The 23,956-nt window shown below is 47.2% G+C and overlaps 1 protein-coding gene across 3 annotated transcripts in view; it reads right to left on the reverse strand.

Moving 5' to 3' along the window:
- Window positions 1–6,622: 6,622 nt before the first annotated feature.
- actn1 (actinin, alpha 1) overlaps window positions 6,623–23,956 on the reverse strand; it is a 130,441-nt gene continuing 113,107 nt past the window's right edge. Inside the window, exons 14-23 of one of the 3 annotated variants that reach the window (XM_014192931.2) lie at window positions 23,775–23,883; window positions 23,317–23,457; window positions 22,690–22,872; window positions 22,374–22,508; window positions 19,984–20,163; window positions 19,162–19,308; window positions 15,256–15,336; window positions 14,227–14,292; window positions 13,608–13,766; window positions 6,623–7,858 (exon numbers count right to left, since the gene is read on the reverse strand). In XM_014192931.2, coding sequence (XP_014048406.1) covers window positions 7,700–7,858; window positions 13,608–13,766; window positions 14,227–14,292; window positions 15,256–15,336; window positions 19,162–19,308; window positions 19,984–20,163; window positions 22,374–22,508; window positions 22,690–22,872; window positions 23,317–23,457; window positions 23,775–23,883 — 1,360 coding nt within the window. In that variant the 3' untranslated portion in view covers window positions 6,623–7,699. The remainder of the gene's footprint in view (window positions 7,859–13,607; window positions 13,767–14,226; window positions 14,293–15,255; window positions 15,337–19,161; window positions 19,309–19,983; window positions 20,164–22,373; window positions 22,509–22,689; window positions 22,873–23,316; window positions 23,458–23,774; window positions 23,884–23,956) is intronic. The other 2 variants (XM_014192851.2, XM_014192775.2) reach the window with 2 other exon arrangements.

Below are 23,956 nucleotides of genomic sequence, written 5' to 3' on the forward strand. Positions count from 1 at the left end.
ATGGAATGTTGACCGCTCTGTCCCAACTGCCGTATGGAATGTTAACCGCTCTGTCCCAACTGCCGTATGGAATGTTGACCGCTCTGTCACAACTGCCGTATGGAATGTTGACCGCTCTGTCCCAACTGCCGTATGGAATGTTGACCGCTCTGTCCCAACCGCCGTATGGAATGTTGACCGCTCTGTCCCAACTGCCGTATGGAATGTTGACCGCTCTGTCCCAACTGCCGTATGGAATGTTGACCGCTCTGTCCCAACCGCCGTATGGAATGTTGACCGCTCTGTCCCAACTGCCGTATGGAATGTTGACCTCTCTGTCCCAACTGCCGTATGGAATGTTGACCGCTCTGTCCCAACTGCCGTATGGAATGTTGACCTCTCTGTCCCAACTGCCGTATGGAATGTTGACCTCTCTGTCCCAACTGCCGTATGGAATGTTGACCGCTCTGTCCCAACTGCCGTATGGAATGTTGACCGCTCTGTCCCAACTGCCGTATGGAATGTTGACCTCTCTGTCCCAACTGCCGTATGGAATGTTGACCGCTCTGTCCCAACTGCCGTATGGAATGTTGACCGCTCTGTCCCAACTGCCGTATGGAATGTTGACCTCTCTGTCCCAACTGCCGTATGGAATGTTGACCGCTCTGTCCCAACTGCCGTATGGAATGTTGACCTCTCTGTCCCAACTGCCGTATGGAATGTTGACCGCTCTGTCCCAACTGCCGTATGGAATGTTGACCGCTCTGTCCCAACTGCCGTATGGAATGTTGACCGCTCTGTCCCAACTGCCGTATGGAATGTTGACCGCTCTGTCGCAACTGCCGTATGGAATGTTGACCGCTCTGTCCCAACTGCCGTATGGAATGTTGACCGCTCTGTCCCAACTGCCGTATGGAATGTTGACCGCTCTGTCCCAACTGCCGTATGGAATGTTGACCGCTCTGTCCCAACTGCCGTATGGAATGTTGACCGCTCTGTCCCAACTGCCGTATGGAATGTTGACCGCTCTGTCCCAACTGCCGTATGGAATGTTGACCGCTCTGTCCCAACTGCCGTATGGAATGTTGACCGCTCTGTCCCAACTGCCGTATGGAATGTTGACCGCTCTGTCACAACTGCCGTATGGAATGTTGACCTCTCTGTCCCAACTGCCGTATGGAATGTTGACCGCTCTGTCCCAACTGCCGTATGGAATGTTGACCTCTCTGTCCCAACTGCCGTATGGAATGTTGACCGCTCTGTCCCAACTGCCGTATGGAATGTTGACCGCTCTGTCCCAACTGCCGTATGGAATGTTGACCGCTCTGTCCCAACTGCCGTATGGAATGTTGACCGCTCTGTCCCAACTGCCGTATGGAATGTTGACCGCTCTGTCCCAACTGCCGTATGGAATGTTGACCGCTCTGTCCCAACTGCCGTATGGAATGTTGACCTCTCTGTCCCAACTGCCGTATGGAATGTTGACCTCTCTGTCCCAACTGCCGTATGGAATGTTGACCGCTCTGTCCCAACTGCCGTATGGAATGTTGACCGCTCTGTCCCAACTGCCGTATGGAATGTTGACCGCTCTGTCCCAACTGCCGTATGGAATGTTGACCGCTCTGTCCCAACTGCCGTATGGAATGTTGACCGCTCTGTCCCAACTGCCGTATGGAATGTTGACCGCTCTGTCCCAACTGCCGTATGGAATGTTGACCGCTCTGTCCCAACTGCCGTATGGAATGTTGACCGCTCTGTCCCAACTGCCGTATGGAATGTTGACCGCTCTGTCCCAACTGCCGTATGGAATGTTGACCGCTCTGTCCCAACTGCCGTATGGAATGTTGACCGCTCTGTCCCAACTGCCGTATGGAATGTTGACCTCTCTGTCCCAACTGCCGTATGGAATGTTGACCGCTCTGTCCCAACTGCCGTATGGAATGTTGACCGCTCTGTCACAACTGCCGTATGGAATGTTGACCGCTCTGTCCCAACTGCCGTATGGAATGTTGACCGCTCTGTCCCAACTGCCGTATGGAATGTTGACCTCTCTGTCCCAACTGCCGTATGGAATGTTGACCGCTCTGTCCCAACTGCCGTATGGAATGTTGACCTCTCTGTCCCAACTGCCGTATGGAATGTTGACCGCTCTGTCCCAACTGCCGTATGGAATGTTGACCGCTCTGTCCCAACTGCCGTATGGAATGTTGACCTCTCTGTCCCAACTGCCGTATGGAATGTTGACCGCTCTGTCCCAACTGCCGTATGGAATGTTGACCTCTCTGTCCCAACTGCCGTATGGAATGTTGACCTCTCTGTCGCAACTGCCGTATGGAATGTTGACCGCTCTGTCCCAACTGCCGTATGGAATGTTGACCGCTCTGTCCCAACTGCCGTATGGAATGTTGACCTCTCTGTCCCAACTGCCGTATGGAATGTTGACCGCTCTGTCCCAACTGCCGTATGGAATGTTGACCGCTCTGTCCCAACTGCCGTATGGAATGTTGACCGCTCTGTCCCAACTGCCGTATGGAATGTTGACCTCTCTGTCCCAACTGCCGTATGGAATGTTGACCGCTCTGTCCCAACTGCCGTATGGAATGTTGACCGCTCTGTCCCAACTGCCGTATGGAATGTTGACCGCTCTGTCCCAACTGCCGTATGGAATGTTGACCGCTCTGTCCCAACTGCCGTATGGAATGTTGACCTCTCTGTCCCAACTGCCGTATGGAATGTTGACCTCTCTGTCCCAACTGCCGTATGGAATGTTGACCTCTCTGTCCCAACTGCCGTATGGAATGTTGACCGCTCTGTCCCAACTGCCGTATGGAATGTTGACCGCTCTGTCCCAACTGCCGTATGGAATGTTGACCTCTCTGTCCCAACTGCCGTATGGAATGTTGACCGCTCTGTCCCAACCGCCGTATGGAATGTTGACCGCTCTGTCCCAACCGCCGTATGGAATGTTGACCGCTCTGTCCCAACCGCCGTATGGAATGTTGACCGCTCTGTCCCAACTGCCGTATGGAATGTTGACCGCTCTGTCCCAACTGCCGTATGGAATGTTAAACGCTCTGTCCCAACTGCCGTATGGAATGTTGACCGCTCTGTCCCAACTGCCGTATGGAATGTTAACCTCTCTGTCCCAGCTGCCGTATGGAATGTTGACCGCTCTGTCCCAACTGCCGTATGGAATGTTAACCGCTCTGTCCCAGCTGCCGTATGGAATGTTGACCGCTCTGTCCCAACTGCCGTATGGAATGTTGACCTCTCTGTCCCAACTGCCGTATGGAATGTTGACCGCTCTGTCCCAACTGCCGTATGGAATGTTAACCGTTGCGTGTGGGAAGCATTATTCCAAATCAATGTTTTAGCTGGAACTGAAACACCTACCTCTGTATTTAGCTACTGAAATTAAAATACAATTACTGCACACATTATGTTAATTGCTTAAAAGCTATAAGGGAAAATATAATTGTCATATTTTCAGGGTCAAATTCAGGTGCAAAATGATTTTGGAGTCATTTAGTTAGTCATGATTGTCATATTCGTGTATGTAGGTGGCAGGGAAGTCAGGTGCAGGAGAAACCAAGTTGGTTAATATGGAGTATTTAATTAAATACAAACTCCAAAAACAAAATACAAAATAAAATGGGTAAAGGATACCCGTCGCACACCGATACACAAACCCACGTAACATAACATTCAAACAATCACCGACAAGGACATGAGGGGAAAAACAGAGGGTTAAATACACAACATGTAATGAATGGGATTGGAAACAGATGTGACGGAAGACAAGACAAAACCAATGGATAATGAAAAACTGATCAGTGATGGCTAGAAGACAGGTGACGTCGACCGCCGAGCGCCGCCCGTACAAGGACGGGCATCGACTTCGGGCCAATGATAGAACACCACCACAGCATTCAGGGGACCAGAAGAAAATGTGCAGCACAATAAACAGGGCAGTTAGCTAACACAGACAAAACATTATCATTAGAGGCCAACACACACACAGCAAGCTACCAGATATCATCCATTAATAAACAACCATTATTTAATTGGACTGCTTTTTAACGGTAGTGAAATGTTGTACGGGTATCCTGTATTATTGTATATGTTTATCATACATGCTAGTAGCCTAAAGCATTTCTCCTTTACCAAGAAAATCCATCCACCTGCCAGGTGTGGCATATCAAGAAGCTGATTAAACAGCATGATCATTACACAGGTGCACCTTGTGCTGGGGACAATAAACGCTCACTCTAAAATGTGCAGTTTGGTCACACAACGCAATGCCACAAATGTCTCAAGTTTTGAGGGAGCAGTGCAATTGGCATGCGGACTGCAGGAATGTCCACCAGAGCTGATGCCAGAGAATTGAATGTTAATTTCTCTACCATAAGCCACCTCCAACGTCATTTTAGAGAATTTGGCAGTACGTCCAACCAGCATCACAACCGCAGACAACGTGTAACCACGCCAGCCCAGGACCTCCACATCGTCTGAGTCCAGCCACCTGGACAGCTGATGATACTGAGGAGTATTTCTGTCTGTATTAATGCTGCTCTAATATCTCTACTGCTGGACGTACCAATCTTACGTTAGTATATCTTGAGTAAATTCTTCCGGTTTACATACATATATTGCATCTTGATTACTGCTACTGCGCTATTTTGGGTGCTAATTGGATTCGACGTTCTTGATTCGTTTTTTTTTGCTGTACTTAAAAAAATAAAAAAAACATTTAAATTATTGTTGTACTTGTTTGACATATTAATCACAGACATTAAAACCAGATTTAAATGTATTGTTAGAAGCTAATATCATAAGCATTTCGCTGCACCCTCTATGTAAATAAACTTTGATTTGATATTTTTTTTAAAGCATCACATTAGATCCAGGTAGATGTTTCTGGAAACATCAGTATTGATCTGACAAGTCAGCTCTGTATATCATTTCTTCCATTTATTGACCATGGTTTTATATGCGAATAAGGGAGATGACTACGTTCCTCCACCCGTCTCTTCCTCTTCATCTCTGAATCCATTCTTCCACAACACGGCTCTAAAACTAGGTTCTATTATTCTACATCCAGAGCACTTTATTCTGTGTTTTACAACGTATTACACATACATGATAGGCTACCATCGATCTTGATCCTCTGTTCTGTTCTGAAGCATCAGGTCATTACTGTCACGTGGGTCGTATAGAGGGGAACAAGGTGCAGCGTGGAATATGTTCATCTTGTAGTTTTAATGAAAGAAGAATGAACACTTACAAATTAAACCAAAAAATGACAGCAGACAGTTCCGTCAGGTACTTTACGACTAAACGGAAAATAACTACCCACAAAACACAAAGGAAAAACAGGATGCTTAATGTATGGTTCCTAATCAGAGACAACGATATACAGCTGCCTCTGGTTAGGAACCCTACTCAAGCCCAACACAAGGAAATACAAAAAGATAGAATACAAAACATAGAATGCCCACCCACCTATCACACCCTGGCCTAGCTAAACAGAGAAAACACAGCTCTCCTAGGTCAGAGCGTGACAATTACTAATGTCATTAATAGGGCAGTTAGTTCTGTTCTGAAGCATCAGGTCATTACTAAGGCAGTTCTGTTCTGTTCTGAAGCATCAGGTCATTACTAAGGCAGTTCTGTTCTGAAGCATCAGGTTATTACTAAGGCAGTTCTGTTCTGTTCTGAAGCATCAGGTCATTACTAAGACAGTTCTGTTCTGAAGCATCAGGTCATTACTAAGGCAGTTCTGTTCTGTTCTGAAGCATCAAGTTATTACTAAGGCAGTTCTGTTCTGTTCTGAAGCATCAGGTCATTACTAAGGCAGTTCTGTTCTGAAGCATCAGGTCATTACTAAGGCAGTTCTGTTCTGAAGCATCAAGTTATTACTAAGGCAGTTAGTTCTGTTCTGAAGCAACAGGTCATTACTAAGGCAGTTCTGTTCTGAAGCATCAGGTCATTACTAAGGCAGTTAGTTCTGTTCTGAAGCATCAGGTTATTACTAAGGCAGTTCTGTTCTGAAGCATCAGGTTATTACTAAGGCAGTTCTGTTCTGAAGCATCAGGTTATTACTAAGGCAGTTCTGTTCTGTTCTGAAGCATCAGGTCATTACTAAGGCAGTTCTGTTCTGAAGCATCAGGTCATTACTAAGGCAGTTCTGTTCTGAAGCATCAGGTCATTACTAAGGCAGTTCTGTTCTGAAGCATCAGGTCATTACTAAGGCAGTTCTGTTCTGTTCTGAAGCATCAGGTCATTACTAAGGCAGTTCTGTTCTGTTCTGAAGCATCAGGTCATTACTAAGGCAGTTCTGTTCTGTTCTGAAGCATCAGGTCATTACTAAGGCAGTTCTGTTCTGTTCTGAAGCATCAGGTCATTACTAAGGCAGTTCTGTTCTGAAGCATCAGGTCATTACTAAGGCAGTTCTGTTCTGAAGCATCAGGTCATTACTAAGGCAGTTCTGTTCTGTTCTGAAGCATCAGGTCATTACTAAGGCAGTTCTGTTCTGAAGCATCAGGTCATTACTAAGGCAGTTAGCTTCATCAGAGGCACAGCAGTGGTATATTGTGATGCTATGTCAGTGTACTGTGACAAAGTAGGAATAAGTCAAAAGCAATTATAGCAATTTTTCTTTATTTAAATTGTTTTTTTGTTTTTTTTATCAGGTGAAGAAAAAAATACCTTTTTTGTTCTGTATAATAAAATATGTTAACTTTATTCATTTTCTGAAGAAAAACAATAACAAGGAAAAAATGACATTTCTCACCCTCTTTGTAAACCTGGAGAGATTTGCTGCATTGCTGCACAGGAAGCAAGTACAACTGAGGCAGAGTATGAGGGAGGAAGTGGGGAAGGAAGGAAGGGGAGGGGCTTTCTCCGGGGTGAAGTTTTCCTTAGGTACATAATCTAGAATCAGCGTCCCCTCTCCCAGTCCTAACCTTAACCATTAGTGGGGAAAATGCTAAACTGACCCAAGATCAGCGTCTAGGGGCAAATTCACCCTACATTAGTAGGGAGGTAAGGGAGATGGAGGTGGAAGATGGAAGGTGGAAGGGGTGAAAGAGGAGGAAGTGGCAGACAGGATGACTATGGCATATAATATAGGGCCAGCAACAGAGAAACATGTTTTGAGCGCTGTAGAGCAGAGCTAGCCTGATGCCAGATCTGTCTTGTGATGTTTTGAGCATTGCAGAGCAGAGCTAGCCTGATGCCAGATCTGCCTGTTCTGTTTTGAGCATTGTAAGAGCAGAGCTAGCCTGATGCCAGATCTGCCTGTTCTGTTTTGAGCATTGTAAGAGCAGAGCTAGCCTGATGCCAGATCTGTCTTGTGATGTTTTGGCAAACTGGCGTGACAACGATGAGTGACAAGGAGATGGTAAGATATCACCAACAGATCTGGGATCCAGACTAGAGCAAGGCTGTGGTGATGGCCCAGTGAGAACAAGATGTTGATTTCTTTTCAACCAAAAATACATATTTATTTACATATTTTTTACCAAATATTTCATATTTTCAACCAGAAATATGTATTTTTTACGTCTTTTCAACCAAAAGGACGTCTTGTCAACGTCTTGTGCTCACTGGGAGGGCAGTAGAAGGGTCTTGCAGGCGGTGGTGAGAGCAGGTACACTGGTGAGTGACCTCATAGGGCATACTCTCCCAGGTCAGGGGCCAAAGGTCATCCAAAGGTCACTCAGAGGTCACTCTCTCCGTAGAGTGCGGTGGAGAAGGACATGTAGTCCAGGGCGCCGGGGACGGCGTCGGTGCCGGAGTAGGGCGCCATGCGGGCGATGCAGTACTCTGCCTGATCAGGAGGCAACTCACGACGAAGCTCATCAGCCATGATGAAGTTCTGGTGTGGGAGGATAGGAGAAGGGAAGAATAGTTTTGTTTAGTAAATAAGGATTTAATGTTTGACGTTTACGTCTGTATTCACTGTATGGCCCTGCCAGATGATTGTAGTTCTGCTGTTGACTGTATAGCCCTGCCCTGCCAGATGATTATAGTTCTGCTGTTGACTGTATAGCCCTGCCAGATGATTGTAGTTCTGCTGTTGACTGTATAGCCCTGCCCTGCCAGATGATTGTAGTTCTGCTGTTGACTGTATAGCCCTGCCAGATGATTGTAGTTCTGCTGTTGACTGTATAGCCCTGCCAGATGTTTGTAGTTCTGCTGTTGACTGTATAGCCCTGCCAGATGATTGTAGTTCTGCTGTTGACTGTATAGCCCTGCCAGATGATTGTAGTTCTGCTGTTGACTGTATAGCCCTGCCAGATTATTGTAGTTCTGCTGTTGACTGTATAGCCCTGCCCTGCCAGATGATTGTAGTTCTGCTGTTGACTGTATAGCCCTGCCAGATGATTGTAGTTCTGCTGTTGATTGTATAGCCCTGCCAGATTATTGTAGTTCTGCTGTTGACTGTATAGCCCTGCCCTGCCAGATGATTGTAGTTCTGCTGTTTACTGTATCGCCCTGCCAGATGATTGTAGTTCTGCTGTTTACTGTATAGCCCTGCCCTGCCAGATGATTGTAGTTCTGCTGTTGACTGTATAGCCCTGCCAGATGATTGTAGTTCTGCTGTTTACTGTATAGCCCTGCCCTGCCAGATTATTGTAGTTCTGCTGTTGACTGTATAGCCCTGCCCTGCCAGATGATTGTAGTTCTGCTGTTTACTGTATAGCCCTGCCAGATGATTGTAGTTCTGCTGTTGACTGTATAGCCCTGCCAGATGATTGTAGTTCTGCTGTTGACTGTATAGCCCTGCCAGATGATTGTAGTTCTGCTGTTGACTGTATAGCCCTGCCAGATGATTGTAGTTCTGCTGTTGACTGTATAGCCCTGCCAGATGATTGTAGTTCTGCTGTTGACTGTATAGCCCTGCCAGATGATTGTAGTTCTGCTGTTGACTGTATAGCCCTGCCAGATGATTGTAGTTCTGCTGTTGACTGTATAGCCCTGCCAGATGATTGTAGTTCTGCTGTTGACTGTATAGCCCTGCCCTGCCAGATGATTGTAGTTCTGCTGTTGACTGTATAGCCCTGCCAGATGATTGTAGTTCTGCTGTTTACTGTATAGCCCTGCCCTGCCAGATGATTGTAGTTCTGCTGTTGACTGTATAGCCCTGCCAGATGATTGTAGTTCTGCTGTTTACTGTATAGCCCTGCCCTGCCAGATGATTGTAGTTCTGCTGTTGACTGTATAGCCCTGCCCTGCCAGATGATTGTAGTTCTGCTGTTTACTGTATAGCCCTGCCAGATGATTGTAGTTCTGCTGTTGACTGTATAGCCCTGCCAGATGATTGTAGTTCTGCTGTTGACTGTATAGCCCTGCCAGATGATTGTAGTTCTGCTGTTGACTGTATAGCCCTGCCAGATTATTGTAGTTCTGCTGTTGACTGTATAGCCCTGCCAGATGATTGTAGTTCTGCTGTTGACTGTATAGCCCTGCCCTGCCAGATGATTGTAGTTCTGCTGTTGACTGTATAGCCCTGCCAGATGATTGTAGTTCTGCTGTTGACTGTATAGCCCTGCCAGATTATTGTAGTTCTGCTGTTGACTGTATAGCCCTGCCCTGCCAGATGATTGTAGTTCTGCTGTTGACTGTATAGCCCTGCCAGATGATTGTAGGTCTGCTGTTGACTGTATAGCCCTGCCCTGCCAGATTATTGTAGTTCTGCTGTTGACTGTATTGCCCTGCCAGATGATTGTAGTTCTGCTGTTGACTGTATAGCCCTGCCAGATGATTGTAGTTCTGCTGTTGACTGTATAGCCCTGCACTACCAGATGATTGTAGTTCTGCTGTTGACTGTATGGCCCTGCCAGATGATTGTAGTTCTGCTGTTGACTGTATAGCCCTGCCAGATGATTGTAGTTCTGCTGTTGACTGTATAGCCCTGCCCTACCAGATCATTGTAGTTCTGCTGTTGACTGTATGGCCCTGCCAGATGATTGTAGTTCTGCTGTTGATTGTATAGCCCTGCCAGATTATTGTAGTTCTGCTGTTGACTGTATAGCCCTGCCCTGCCAGATGATTGTAGGTCTGCTGTTGACTGTATAGCCCTGCCCTGCCAGATGATTGTAGTTCTGCTGTTGACTGTATAGCCCTGCCAGATGTTTGTAGTTCTGCTGTTGACTGTATAGCCCTGCCAGATGATTGTAGTTCTGCTGTTGACTGTATAGCCCTGCCAGATGATTGTAGTTCTGCTGTTGACTGTATAACCCTGCCAGATGATTGTAGTTCTGCTGTTGACTGTATAGCCCTGCCCTACCAGATGATTGTAGTTCTGCTGTTGACTGTATGGCCCTGCCAGATGATTGTAGTTCTGCTGTTAATTGTATAGCCCTGCCAGATTATTGTAGTTCTGCTGTTGACTGTATAGCCCTGCCCTGCCAGATGATTGTAGTTCTGCTGTTTACTGTATAGCCCTGCCAGATGATTGTAGTTCTGCTGTTTACTGTATAGCCCTGCCCTGCCAGATGATTGTAGTTCTGCTGTTGACTGTATAGCCCTGCCAGATGATTGTATTTCTGCTGTTTACTGTATAGCCCTGCCCTGCCAGATTATTGTAGTTCTGCTGTTGACTGTATAGCCCTGCCAGATGATTGTAGTTCTGCTGTTGACTGTATAGCCCTGCCAGATGATTGTAGCTCTGCTGTTGACTGTATAGCCCTGCCAGATGATTGTAGCTCTGCTGTTGACTGTATAGCCCTGCCAGATGATTGTAGTTCTGCTGTTGACTGTATAGCCCTGCCAGATTATTGTAGTTCTGCTGTTGACTGTATAGCCCTGCCCTGCCAGATGATTGTAGTTCTGCTGTTGACTGTATAGCCCTGCCAGATGATTGTAGTTCTGCTGTTGACTGTATAGCCCTGCCAGATTATTGTAGTTCTGCTGTTGACTGTATAGCCCTGCCCTGCCAGATGATTGTAGTTCTGCTGTTGACTGTATAGCCCTGCCAGATGATTGTAGTTCTGCTGTTGACTGTATAGCCCTGCCAGATTATTGTAGTTCTGCTGTTGACTGTATAGCCCTGCCCTGCCAGATGATTGTAGTTCTGCTGTTGACTGTATAGCCCTGCCAGATGATTGTAGGTCTGCTGTTGACTGTATAGCCCTGCCCTGCCAGATGATTGTAGTTCTGCTGTTGACTGTATAGCCCTGCCAGATGATTGTAGTTCTGCTGTTGACTGTATAGCCCTGCAAGATTATTGTAGTTCTGCTGTTGACTGTATAGCCCTGCCAGATGATTGTAGTTCTGCTGTTGACTGTATAGCCCTGCCAGATGATTGTAGTTCTGCTGTTGACTGTATAGCCCTGCCAGATGATTGTAGTTCTGCTGTTGACTGTATAGCCCTGCCCTACCAGATGATTGTAGTTCTGCTGTTGACTGTATGGCCCTGCCAGATGATTGTAGTTCTGCTGTTGATTGTATAGCCCTGCCAGATTATTGTAGTTCTGCTGTTGACTGTATAGCCCTGCCCTGCCAGTTGATTGTAGTTCTGCTGTTTACTGTATAGCCCTGCCAGATGATTGTAGTTCTGCTGTTTACTGTATAGCCCTGCCCTGCCAGATGATTGTAGTTCTGCTGTTGACTGTATAGCCCTGCCAGATGATTGTAGTTCTGCTGTTTACTGTATAGCCCTGCCCTGCCAGATTATTGTAGTTCTGCTGTTGACTGTATAGCCCTGCCCTGCCAGATGATTGTAGTTCTGCTGTTTACTGTATAGCCCTGCCAGATGATTGTAGTTCTGCTGTTGACTGTATAGCCCTGCCAGATGATTGTAGTTCTGCTGTTGACTGTATAGCCCTGCCAGATGATTGTAGTTCTGCTGTTGACTGTATAGCCCTGCCAGATTATTGTAGTTCTGCTGTTGACTGTATAGCCCTGCCAGATGATTGTAGTTCTGCTGTTGACTGTATAGCCTTGCCCTGCCAGATGATTGCAGTTCTGCTGTTGACTGTATAGCCCTGCCAGATGATTGTAGTTCTGCTGTTGACTGTATAGCCCTGCCCTGCCAGATGATTGTAGTTCTGCTGTTGACTGTATAGCCCTGCCAGATGATTGTAGTTCTGCTGTTGACTGTATAGCCCTGCCCTACTAGATGATTGTAGTTCTGCTGTTTACTGTGTAGCCCTGCCCTGCCAGATGATTGTAGTTCTGCTGTTTACTGTATAGCCCTGCCAGATGATTGTAGTTCTGCTGTTTACTGTATAGCCCTGCCCTGCCAGATGTTTGTAGTTCTGCTGTTGACTGTATAGCCCTGCCAGATGATTGTAGTTCTGCTGTTTACTGTATAGCCCTGCCAGATTATTGTAGTTCTGCTGTTGACTGTATAGCCCTGCCCTGCCAGATGATTGTAGTTCTGCTGTTGACTGTATAGCCCTGCCAGATGATTGTAGTTCTGCTGTTGACTGTATAGCCCTGCCAGATGATTGTAGTTCTGCTGTTGACTGTATAGCCCTGCCAGATGATTGTAGTTCTGCTGTTGACTGTATAGCCCTGCCAGATTATTGTAGTTCTGCTGTTGACTGTATAGCCCTGCCAGATGATTGTAGTTCTGCTGTTGACTGTATAGCCCTGCCCTGCCAGATGATTGTAGTTCTGCTGTTGACTGTATAGCCCTGCCCTGCCAGATGATTGTAGTTCTGCTGTTGACTGTATAGCCCTACTAGATGATTGTAGTTCTGCTGTTTACTGTATAGCCCTGCCCTACTAGATGATTGTAGTTCTGCTGTTTACTGTATAGCCCTGCCCTACTAGATGATTGTAGTTCTGCTGTTTACTGTATAGCCCTGCCAGATGATTGTAGTTCTGCTGTTTACTGTATAGCCCTGCCCTACTAGATGATTGTAGTTCTGCTGTTTACTGTATAGCCCTGCCCTACAAGATGATTGTAGTTCTGCTGTTTACTGTATAGCCCTGCCCTACTAGATGATTGTAGTTCTGCTGTTGACTGTATAGCCCTGCCCTACTAGATGATTGTAGTTCTGCTGTTTACTGTATAGCCCTGCCCTACTAGATGATTGTAGTTCTGCTGTCTTCCTTTTTCTTTCACCCTGTGTATTATTCTTCTTTATTAACCCATCTCTTCCCTATGAGCACAAGACATTGAAAAGACATTGAAAATACATATTTTTGGTTGTGCTTGCTGGGTTGCTTTATAAAGAAATATAAACAATTTGGACTAGGGTGATGAAAAGGGCTTTAAGAATGCATTTGATGTATTGATTTATTGACTGATTGATTAATTAACTGATTAATTGATTGACTGATTAACTGATTGATTAACTGATTGATTGACTGATTAACTGATTGATTGACTGATTGATTCATTGATTGACTGATTAACTGATTGATTGACTAACTGATTGATTGATTGACTGATTAACTGATTGATTGACTGATTGATTAATTGATTGACTGATTGACTGATTGATTGATTGATTAACCAATTAACTGATTGATTTACTAATTGATTGACTGATTGATTAACTGATTGATTGATTAATTGACTTATTGATTGATTGACTGATTGATTGATTTGATTGCTTGCTTGCTTGCTAGCTTGATTAATTGAATAATTGCTAAATGTATATGATTACCTTGTCCCCTGCCAGGACCTTGAAGGAGGCCATGACCTGGTCAGCGGTGTCAGTATCGGCCGTCTCTCGGGACATGAAGTCAATAAAGGCCTGGAACGTGACCACGCCCACCCGGTTGGGATCCACGATGCTCATGATGCGAGAGAACTCCGCTTCACCCTATTGGACAGGAACCATAAACACTATCACCAAGGAGACCATCACCAGAGCAACAAGCAAACACACTGCAAGCATCACATCACATACTGCAGTTAGCAGATGGAGCTTTCACATAAAGGAGATATATAGACTGTGTTCCAAATGGCATACCAGTCCCTATAATATAGTGGACTACTTTTAACCAGGTCCCAGGCTATGACAGTAAACAAACTATAATTGTTATACTGTAAATGAGAGACGAGACATATTTTCTCGATAGCGATCAATCTGATCGTGATCGGTGGACCGTATTGTTGCCAAATGAATGTAGACTGATCTTGAAGAGACAAGGGAACAGTTGTTACCTTTTCACAAATGACTACAAGGCAGACAGATACATATTGATACATTCATAGGTTCAAAGGCACACATAGGAGGGTACTTGACAGAGGGCGGGATGGAAAGGGTGGTTTGGCGTTACCATGTTGTAACCGAGGGAGATAAGGCAGGTTTTGAAGTCTTCCGCTTCCATCATCCCTGTTTTCTTCTACACGTACCAGCCAGGGACAAACAGTACGAGGGAGGAACAGATTGAAAGGTGGAAGAGGAAATATTGGGGGGGGGGTGGAATAAAGTAGGGGAGGGATGTCACAGGTATCCAGGTGGACATTATGAGGGGGATGGATAGAAGAAGAAGAAGAATTGAGGTAGAAGGGACATAGAGGGGGGTACAGGGAATACATTGAGGTAGAGGGGGCATAGAGGGGGGGGTACAGGGAATACATTGAGGTAGAGGGGGCATAGAGGGGGGGTACAGGGAATACATTGAGGTAGAGGGGGCATAGAGGGGGGGTACAGGGAATACATTGAGGTAGAAGGGGCATAGAGGGGGGTACAGGGAATACATTGAGGTAGAGGGGGCATAGAGGGGGGTACAGGGAATACATTGAGGTAGAAGGGGCATAGAGGGGGGTACAGGGAATACATTGAGGTAGAGGGGGCATAGAGGTGGGTACAGGGAATACATTGAGGTATAAGGGGCATAGAGGGGGGTACAGGGAATACATTGAGGTAGAGGGGAGTACAGGGAATAAATTGAGGTAGAAGGGGCATCGAGGTGGGTACAGGGAATACATTGAGGTAGAAGTGGCATAGAGGGGGGTACAGGGAATAAATTGAGGTAGAAGGGGCATCGAGGTGGGTACAGGGAATACATTGAGATAGAAGGGGGGATAGCGGTGGGTACAGGGAATACATTGAGGTAGAGGGGGTTAGAAGAGGGTACAGAGAATACATTGAGGTAGAGGGGGGTAGAGGGGAGTACAGGGAATAAATTGAGGTAGAGGGGGGGGGGTAGAGGGGGGTACAGGGAATACATTGAGGTAGAAATGGGATAGAAGTGGGTACAGGGAATAAAGTGACATACAGGAGCGATAGAAGGGAATAAAAGGTACAAAAGAAAGAGAACAAAACGACATCGTTAACCTCAGTGTGGAGCTGTGTTCAGTACCTGTGCATCGTTGGCGATATCGAAGCCCAGACTGATCAGGCAGGCCTTGAACTCCTCAGCCCCCAGAGTGCCCGAGTGGTCCTGGGGTGTCAGGTGTGAAGAGCCAGGTAGGAGCCCAGGCCAGGTGTGAAGAGCCAGGTATTGTGGAGGTGTGCCAGGCATCAGGTGGAGCAGGTTGAAGCCACAGTTCATGCAGCACAGCACACGTGGAACAAGTGTGTCAGAGGGGTGTCAGAGGGGTGTCAGTGGGTTGTCAGAGGGTTGTCAGTGAAGGGGTTGGGTGAAGTAGACAGGAGGGGTAGGGTGGATAGGAGAGGGTAGGGTGTGTCATGCAGAAAGAGAGAGGGTGTGGGGTTAGGGGTGGATGGATGATAAGGGGTTAGGGGTGGATGGATGATAAGGGGTTGGATATAGGGGTGGATGGATGATAAGGGGTTGGATATAGGGGTTGATATGATGGATGGATGATAAGGGGTTGGATATAGGGGTGGATGGTTGATAAGGGGTTGGATATAGGGGGGTGGATGGATGATAAAGGGTTGAGGGGTGGATGGATGATAAGGGGTTGGATATAGGGGTGGATGGTTGATAAGGGGTTGGATATAGGGGTGGATGGATGATATGGGGTTTTGGATGATAAGGGTAGGGGTGGATGGATGATAAGGGGTTGGATATAGGGGTGGATGGATGATAAGGGGTTGGATATAGGGGTGGTGGATGGATGATAAGGGTTAGGGGTGGATGGATGATAAGGGTTAGGGGTGGATGGATGATAAGGGGTTGGATATAGGGGTGGATGGTTGATAAGGGGTTGGATATAGGGGTGGATGGATGATAAGGGGTTGGATATAGGGGTGGATGGATGATAAGGGGTTGATATAGGGGTGGATGGATGATAAGGGGTTGGATATAGGGGTGGATGGATGATAAGGGGTTGTTGGATGATAAGTTAGGGGTGGATGGATGATAAGGGGTTGGATATAGGGGTGGATGGTTGATAAGCGGTTGGATATAGGGGTGGATGGATGATAAGGGGTTGATATAGGGGTGGATGGATGATAAGGGGTTGGATAGGGGTGGATGGATGATAAGGGGTTGGATTAGGGGTGGATGGTTGATAAGGGGTTGGATATAGGGGTGGATGGATGATAAGGGGTTGGATATAGGGGTGGATGGATGATAAGGGGTTGATATAGGGGTGGATGGATGATAAGGGGTTGGATATAGGGGTGGATGGATGATAAGGGGTTGGATATAGGGGGGGATGGATGATAAGGGGTTAGGGGTGGATGGATGATAAGGGGTTGGATATAGGGGTGGATGGATGATAAGGGGTTGGATATAGGGGTGGATGGATGATAAGGGGTTGGATATAGGGGTGGATGGATGATATGGGGTTGGATATAGGGGTGGATGGATGATAAGGGGTTTGATATAGGGGGGATGGATGATAAGGGGTTAGGGGTGGATGGATGATAAGGGGTTGATATAGGGGTGGATGGATGATAAGGGGTTGGATATAGGGGTGGATGGATGATAAGGGGTTGATATAGGGGTGGATGGATGATAAGGGGTTAGGGGTGGATGGATGATATGGGGTTGGATATAGGGGTGGATGGATGATAAGGGGTTGATATAGGGGTGGATGGATGATAAGGGGTTAGGGGTGGATGGATGATAAGGGGTTGGATATAGGGGTGGATGGATGATAAGGGGTTGGATATAGGGGTGGATGGATGATAAGGGGTTGGATATAGGGGGGATGGATGATAAGGGGTTGATATAGGGGTGGATGGATGATAAGGGTTGGATATAGGGGTGGATGGATGATAAGGTGTTGGATATAGGGGTGGATGGATGATATGGGGTTGGATATAGGGGTGGATGGATGATATGGGGTTGGATATAGGGGTGGATGGATGATAAGGGGTTGGATATAGGGGTGGATGGATGATAAGGGGTTGGATATAGGGGTGGATGGATGATAAGGGGTTGGATATAGGGGTGGATGGATGATAAGGGGTTGGATATAGGGGTGGATGGATGATAAGGGGTTGGATATAGGGGTGGATGGATGATAAGGGGTTGGATATAGGGGTGGATGGATGATAAGGGGTTGGATATAGGGGTGGATGGATGATAAGGAGTTGGATATAGGGGTGGATGGATGATATGGGGTTGGATATAGGGGTGGATGGATGATAAGGGTTGGATATAGGGGTGGATGGATGATAAGGTGTTGGATATAGGGGTGGATGGATGATAAGGGGTTGGATATAGGGGTGGATGGATGATATGGGGTTGGATATAGGGGTGGATGGATGATATGGGGTTGGATATAGGGGTGGATGGATGATATGGGGTTGGATATAGGGGTGGATGGATGATATGGAGTTGGATATAGGGGTGGATGGATGATATGGAGTTGGATATAGGGGTGGATGGATGATATGGTGTTGGATATAGGGGTGGATGGATGATATGGGGTTGGGACCATGCACAAGAAGAGACAGAGAACACAACACACGTTAGGGCCTTACAGTGAGGTGCTGAGGCTGTGACACACTGCTGTGTTTGGTCCAGTGACAGAATATTTAATCAGAGGTGTTCGGGAACAGTGTGGCAGGCAAACTTTACAGTACAGGGCTTTGTGTTACGGTATGCGACAGGCGTATCCTTCATACATCATATAACACAGTGGTTCCCAAAGCCAAGTGGTGAACGGTTAGGTTTTTGCACTAGGAACCGATTCAGAAAATCAATGCTTGATGACGACTTGTTTCTTTGAATCAGCGGCATTGTGCTGGGGGGGTTTTGGAAACCCTGGTATAAAACATATTTTTCCCCTTAGTCTTGAGACATGACTGTAAAACCTTGTAAGGCCATAGGGACACACTCTACAGCCATGTCTCTGGGGAAAAGTTGTCCCTACATATCTGTCTCCAATAAACCTAATGAACTCAGAAACCGCCCTAAAAAAAATATATAAAAAAATTATTTTTATTAAACGCTGCCTCATCGTGACCCGAAAGCGGTAAGACATGACAGATATCCCCGTGAATAGAAAGACAAACACTGGAACGGTTACCCTGGGACTCCTTCCGTAGTTATTAACTGCGGTTATATTATTGACTGATAGAACAATAGCGTGGCTATGGAAGAATGCGTGAGGTCATGGAGAAATCTAACGGTGGAGTCTATCTATAAAACGCTCTGGTTGGGGATACAGGGGAGTGTATAAGATAAATACAACAACTCCTCCATCCATCCATAATAGGTTGTGTTCTTCATACTGAGCTTACTGATGTAAACACTGTGATCTGGGGGGGGGAGATAAATGGGACGGGAGGGAGGGAGAGAGGGAGGGAGAGGAGGAGAGAGGGAGGGGATAAATGGGACGGGAGGGAGGGAAGGGAGAGGAGGAGAGAGGGAAGGGATAAATGGGACGGGAGGAGGCTAGGGAGAATGTCTTCTGAGAGGAATAGCGGTGTCCCGAGGTTTACTCTCATCAGTGGAATAGGAGTAAGGTATAGGTCTCTGGAACACTTATGATCTTATATCTCTCTCCTGTCATATACTCATAAATATCATCAGCTTAAATTAGTTCAACACCTCCATCGATGTTATCAGTTGGTCCTGGTTGATTATCTACATGATTATCTATACTATCTGCATGTTTTGGATACAGAAGAACAAACCCTTCATAAGTCCTGTAGTTTGTTAGTGTCACTATGAGAAGAATAACATGGCTCAATGACCCAACAAACGATCCTCTGTCCACCTCAACCTCCTCGCTTTGCTCATGTGGTCTAAATATGTGGAAAACACATTGTTTATAACAACATTCAGTAAGGTAGACAATGAGTGTACTGTGAAACGTCTTCTTCCCTGTTCTGTGAAACTGACCCTGTCGAAGTGGTTGAAGGAGGCTCTGAACTCGTTCATCTGGTCCTGGCTGATGCCCTTAGCGTCCCGCGTCAGAATCTGGTTCTCGATCTCGTTGATGGTTCTGGCAATGGTAGTCAGGAGCTGCTCCCAGCCCACACGGATATGCTGCAGGGAGGACGAGAGAGGGAGGGAGAGGAGGAGAGAGGGAGGCAGAGGAGGAGAGAGGGAGGGAGAGGAGGAGAGAGGAGGAGAGAGGGAGGGAGAGGAGGAGAGAGGGAGGAGAGAGGGAGGGAGAGGAGGAGAGAGGGAGGGAGAGGAGGAGAGAGGGAGGGAGAGGAGGAGAGAGGGAGGGAGAGAGAGGGGAGAGAGGGAGAGGGAGAGGAGGAGAGAGGGAGGGAGAGAGGAGGAGAGAGGGAGGGAGAGGAGGACAGAGGGAGGGAGAGGAGGAGTGAGGGAGGGAGAGGAGGAGAGAGGGAGGGATAGGAGGAGAGAGGGAGGGAGGGAGGGAGGGAGGGAGGGAGGGAGGGAGGGAGGGAGGGAGGGAGGGAGGGAGGGAGGGAGAGGAGAGAGGGAGGGAGAGGAGGAGAGAGGGAGGGAGGGAGGGAGGGAGGGAGGGAGAGGGAGGGGAGGGAGAGGAGGGAGAGGGAGGGAGGGAGGGAGGGAGGGAGGGAGGGAGGGAGGGAGGGAGGGAGGGAGGGAGGGAGGGAGGGAGGGAGGGAGAGAGGGAGGGATCAGACCCAAGACTGTCATCGTAAGGTCACACATTCAAAAACGTATTCTGAAGATTCTCGGGTTCTCAATAAGAATTGTACCCGATCTCGATATCGTTAGCTTTCTTACCTCCATTGTGTAGTTGGTGTGCTTGTTGTCGAAGATGAGAGCTTCCTGAATCAGCTGGTGGTCTCCCTCCAATTGGTCGATCTTTGGCTTGTAGTTGACAATGTTCTTCTCGTATTGGCGGAGGTGGGTCAGCTGATCCTCCAGGGTTCCGTGCATCTCGATGGAGATACGACCAATCTCCTACAGACAAGAGAAACATGGAGGACGAGGAGGGGGTTCAGCAAAACCGACTGGACAGAATGTTTTACATTTTTTTACATTTTAGTCATTTAGCAGACGCTCTTATCCAGAGCGACTTACACAGTAGTGAATGCATACATTTCATACAATTTCATATATTTTTTTGCTGGCCCCCCGTGGGAATCGAACCCACAACCCTGGCGTTGCAAACACCATCCTCTACCAACTGAGCTACAGGGAAGGCTAACCCTAACCCAACCAATGTCTGAGTTAAACCATTCTGCTGAGTATGAACCCAACAATAGGAGAGGAAGGGTTAAACCATTCTGCTGAGTATGAACCCAACAATAGGAGAGGAAGGGTTCAACCATTCTGCTGAGTATGAACCCAACAATAGGAGAGGAAGGGTTCAACCATTCTGCTGAGTATGAACCCAACAATAGGAGAGGAAGGGTTCAACCATTCTGCTGAGTATGAACCCAACAATAGGAGAGGAAGGGTTAAACCATTCTGCTGAGTATGAACCCAACAATAGGAGAGGAAGGGTTCAACCATTCTGCTGAGTATGTACCCAACAATAGGAGAGGAAGGGTTCAACCATTCTGCTGAGTATGAACCCAACAATAGGAGAGGAAGGGTTCAACCATTCTGCTGAGTATGAACCCAACAATAGGAGAGGAAGGGTTCAACCATTCTGCTGAGTATGAACCCAACAATAGGAGAGGAAGGGTTCAACCATTCTGCTGAGTATGAACCCAACAATAGGAGAGGAAGGGTTCAACCATTCTGCTGAGTATGAACCCAACAATAGGAGAGGAAGGGTTCAACCATTCTGCTGAGTATGAACCCAACAATAGGAGAGGAAGGGTTCAACCATTCTGCTGAGTATGAACCCAACAATAGGAGAGGAAGGGTTCAACCATTCTGCTGAGTATGAACCCAACAATAGGAGAGGAAGGGTTCAACCATTCTGCTGGGTATGAACCCAACAATAGGAGAGGAAGGGTTCAACCATTCTGCTGAGTATGAACCCAACAATAGGAGAGGAAGGGTTCAACCATTCTGCTGAGTATGAACCCAACAATAGGAGAGGAAGGGTTCAACCATTCTGCTGAGTATGAACCCAACAATAGGAGAGGAAGGGTTCAACCATTCTGCTGAGTATGAACCCAACAATAGGAGAGGAAGGGTTCAACCATTCTGCTGAGTATGAACCCAACAATAGGAGAGGAAGGGTTAAACCCCCCCCAACTGGACAGAATACAGACTAGAGAACAGAAACTGTTTGAATTGGTTTGTGAAAAACAGGCATGAGAACAAAGAACCAAAACTGCTCTCACCTCTAACCCCGGACCCGACTGCTCTGAACCAGCACCTCTCTATGAGAACACTGACTATGAAGCTGCACTCTTTTTCATGGAGGTCCTTGGACCCGGATGGCAGAGGCTGGTAATATGAGTCCAAGTCCAGTCACAAGTCCCAAGCATTCAGAGTCCAAGTCCAGTCACAAGTCCCAAGCATTCAGAGTCCAAGTCCAGTCACAAGTCCCAAGCATTCAGAGTCCTTCATTCTGAGTCCAAGTCCAGACGTGGAGTTCTACAACATTACAGGACATTACAGTGCAGTGTTCTGATATTGATAGCGATACTCCTAAAGGAACCTATGGACCCAGTAAGTTCCAATAGACAGTACGAATGGTCATTTCTGCTCTGCTCTGCCTGGACTTTGGACCATGGAAATAGAATGAATAGAACATTCTGGTTCTCTACTCTGGGTCACCTCCATCTTGGTCTGGATCCAGGGCCCTGATGATGTTGGCTTGGTTGGGTTAGGGTTAGGGTAAAGGTTAGAGCTCAGTGGTTGGTCTAGGATAAGTGTGTGGACTGACCTCCATCTTGGTCTGGATCCAGGGTCCCTGATGACGTTGGCTTGGTTGGGTTAGGGTTAGGGTAAAGGTTAGAGCTCAGGGGTTGGTCTAGGATAAGTGTGTGGACTGACCTCCATCTTGGTCTGGATCCAGGGTCCTGATGACGTTGGCTTGGTTGGGTTAGGGTTAGGGTAAAGGTTAGAGCTCAGGCGTTGGTCTAGGATAAGTGTGTGGACTGACCTCCATCTTGGTCTGGATCCAGGGTCCTGGTGACGTTGGCTTGGTTGGGTTAGGGTAAAGGTTAGAGCTCAGGGGTTGGTCTAGGATAAGTGTGTGGACTGACCTCCATCTTGGTCTGGATCCAGGGCCCGATGACGTTGGCTTGGTTGGCAAACTGCCTGCGGAGACGCTCGCTGTTCTGCTGCCGGGCGTGCTCTTCGATAAGAGCCTGGTCTCTCTGGGGGACCAGCTGTCTCACCTGGGGAATGACAGACAACGGGAAAAACACGTAGTTAGAGCCATGAGGGCTCATTTTATCATACCCTCTGCTATCTAAGTACATAGGTCACCTGATGAGATTTAACACTAGATGATAATAAGAAGGTAGTCCAGGAATCCTCCAACCAGGATATCTGGAGAACCTGTAGTTGCTGGTGTACCTTGTCCCATTTGGCGTTGATCTCCTGAGGGTTGATGGTGATGTAAGGGTTGCTGCCAGCCATGTTCACATGATAGGTGGCCACTATCTTGGCGATCTCATTGTGAATGCCAAGGATGGCACCTCGTTCCTTATCCGCATCAGGGAGAGTGGCTTTAAACTGCTCATGGGCTGTACTGAGTCCCTGTGGGAGGGAAAGACAGATATATATATATATATACACACACACACAGACACAGACACACACAGACACACACACACACACACACACACACACACACACACACACACACACACACACACTGACTAACATACACACACACACACACACACACACACACACACACACACACACACACACACACACACACACACACACACACACACACACACACACACACACACACACACACACACAGACACACACAGACACACACACACACACACACACACACAGACACAGACACACAGACACACACACACACACACACACACACACACACACACACACGATCAAAAGATGCCAAGAACTGTGTTTTTAAATCTGTGTCTGTGTGTGTGTGTGTGTGTGTGTGCGTGTGCGTGTGTGCGTGCGTGCGTGTGCGTGCGTGCGTCCGTGTACGCTAACCTGTATCTCCTCTATGGTGTGGACGATGAAGGTGTCCTGTAGATCCTCCATGGCGCCCTCCATCCAGTTGTTAAACGGAGCAGCTCGTTTGGCAAACTCCAGATATAACTGGTCTATGGTCTCTAGAAGCTTCTCAGTTCTCTGTTTCAGACACACACAGAGAGAGAGAGAGAGAGAAAACAGTCAGCGCATCGTTTAAGCCTGGGAGCAAGAAGAAAGTCAATTGACTACACTGAACACAAAAGACTGCAGATGAGAATAATCTATGTAGCTCAAAGATTTTGGGGGGGGCAATATTTACTGTACATGGTCCCAGTCAAACATTCATGTAGTCAGTATTGGACAGTCATTCCTCTGTGAAGAAGAGAACCTGTTCATATTAGTTACCATCGTGTGGTCTGAGGAACCTTGGGCTTTGTTGTCCCTTCTAATAATTCTAAGTTTCAGGTTCCTCCTACCTGCAGAGCTTCGCTGCGTTTCTGGGTTAGGGCTCCTAGGGTGTCCCATCGGTCACATATCCTCTGGCATCGAGCATTCACACTAGAGGAGTCATGGTAGTCCAGCTCACTGGGGGGGGGACGACGACGACAAGACAGAGACACGTTATATCATTTTACATTTAAGTCATTTAGCAGACGCT

This window comes from Salmo salar, chromosome ssa01 (genome assembly GCF_905237065.1).
Source record: "Salmo salar chromosome ssa01, Ssal_v3.1, whole genome shotgun sequence".
In the NCBI taxonomy this organism is placed as follows: domain Eukaryota; kingdom Metazoa; phylum Chordata; class Actinopteri; order Salmoniformes; family Salmonidae; genus Salmo; species Salmo salar.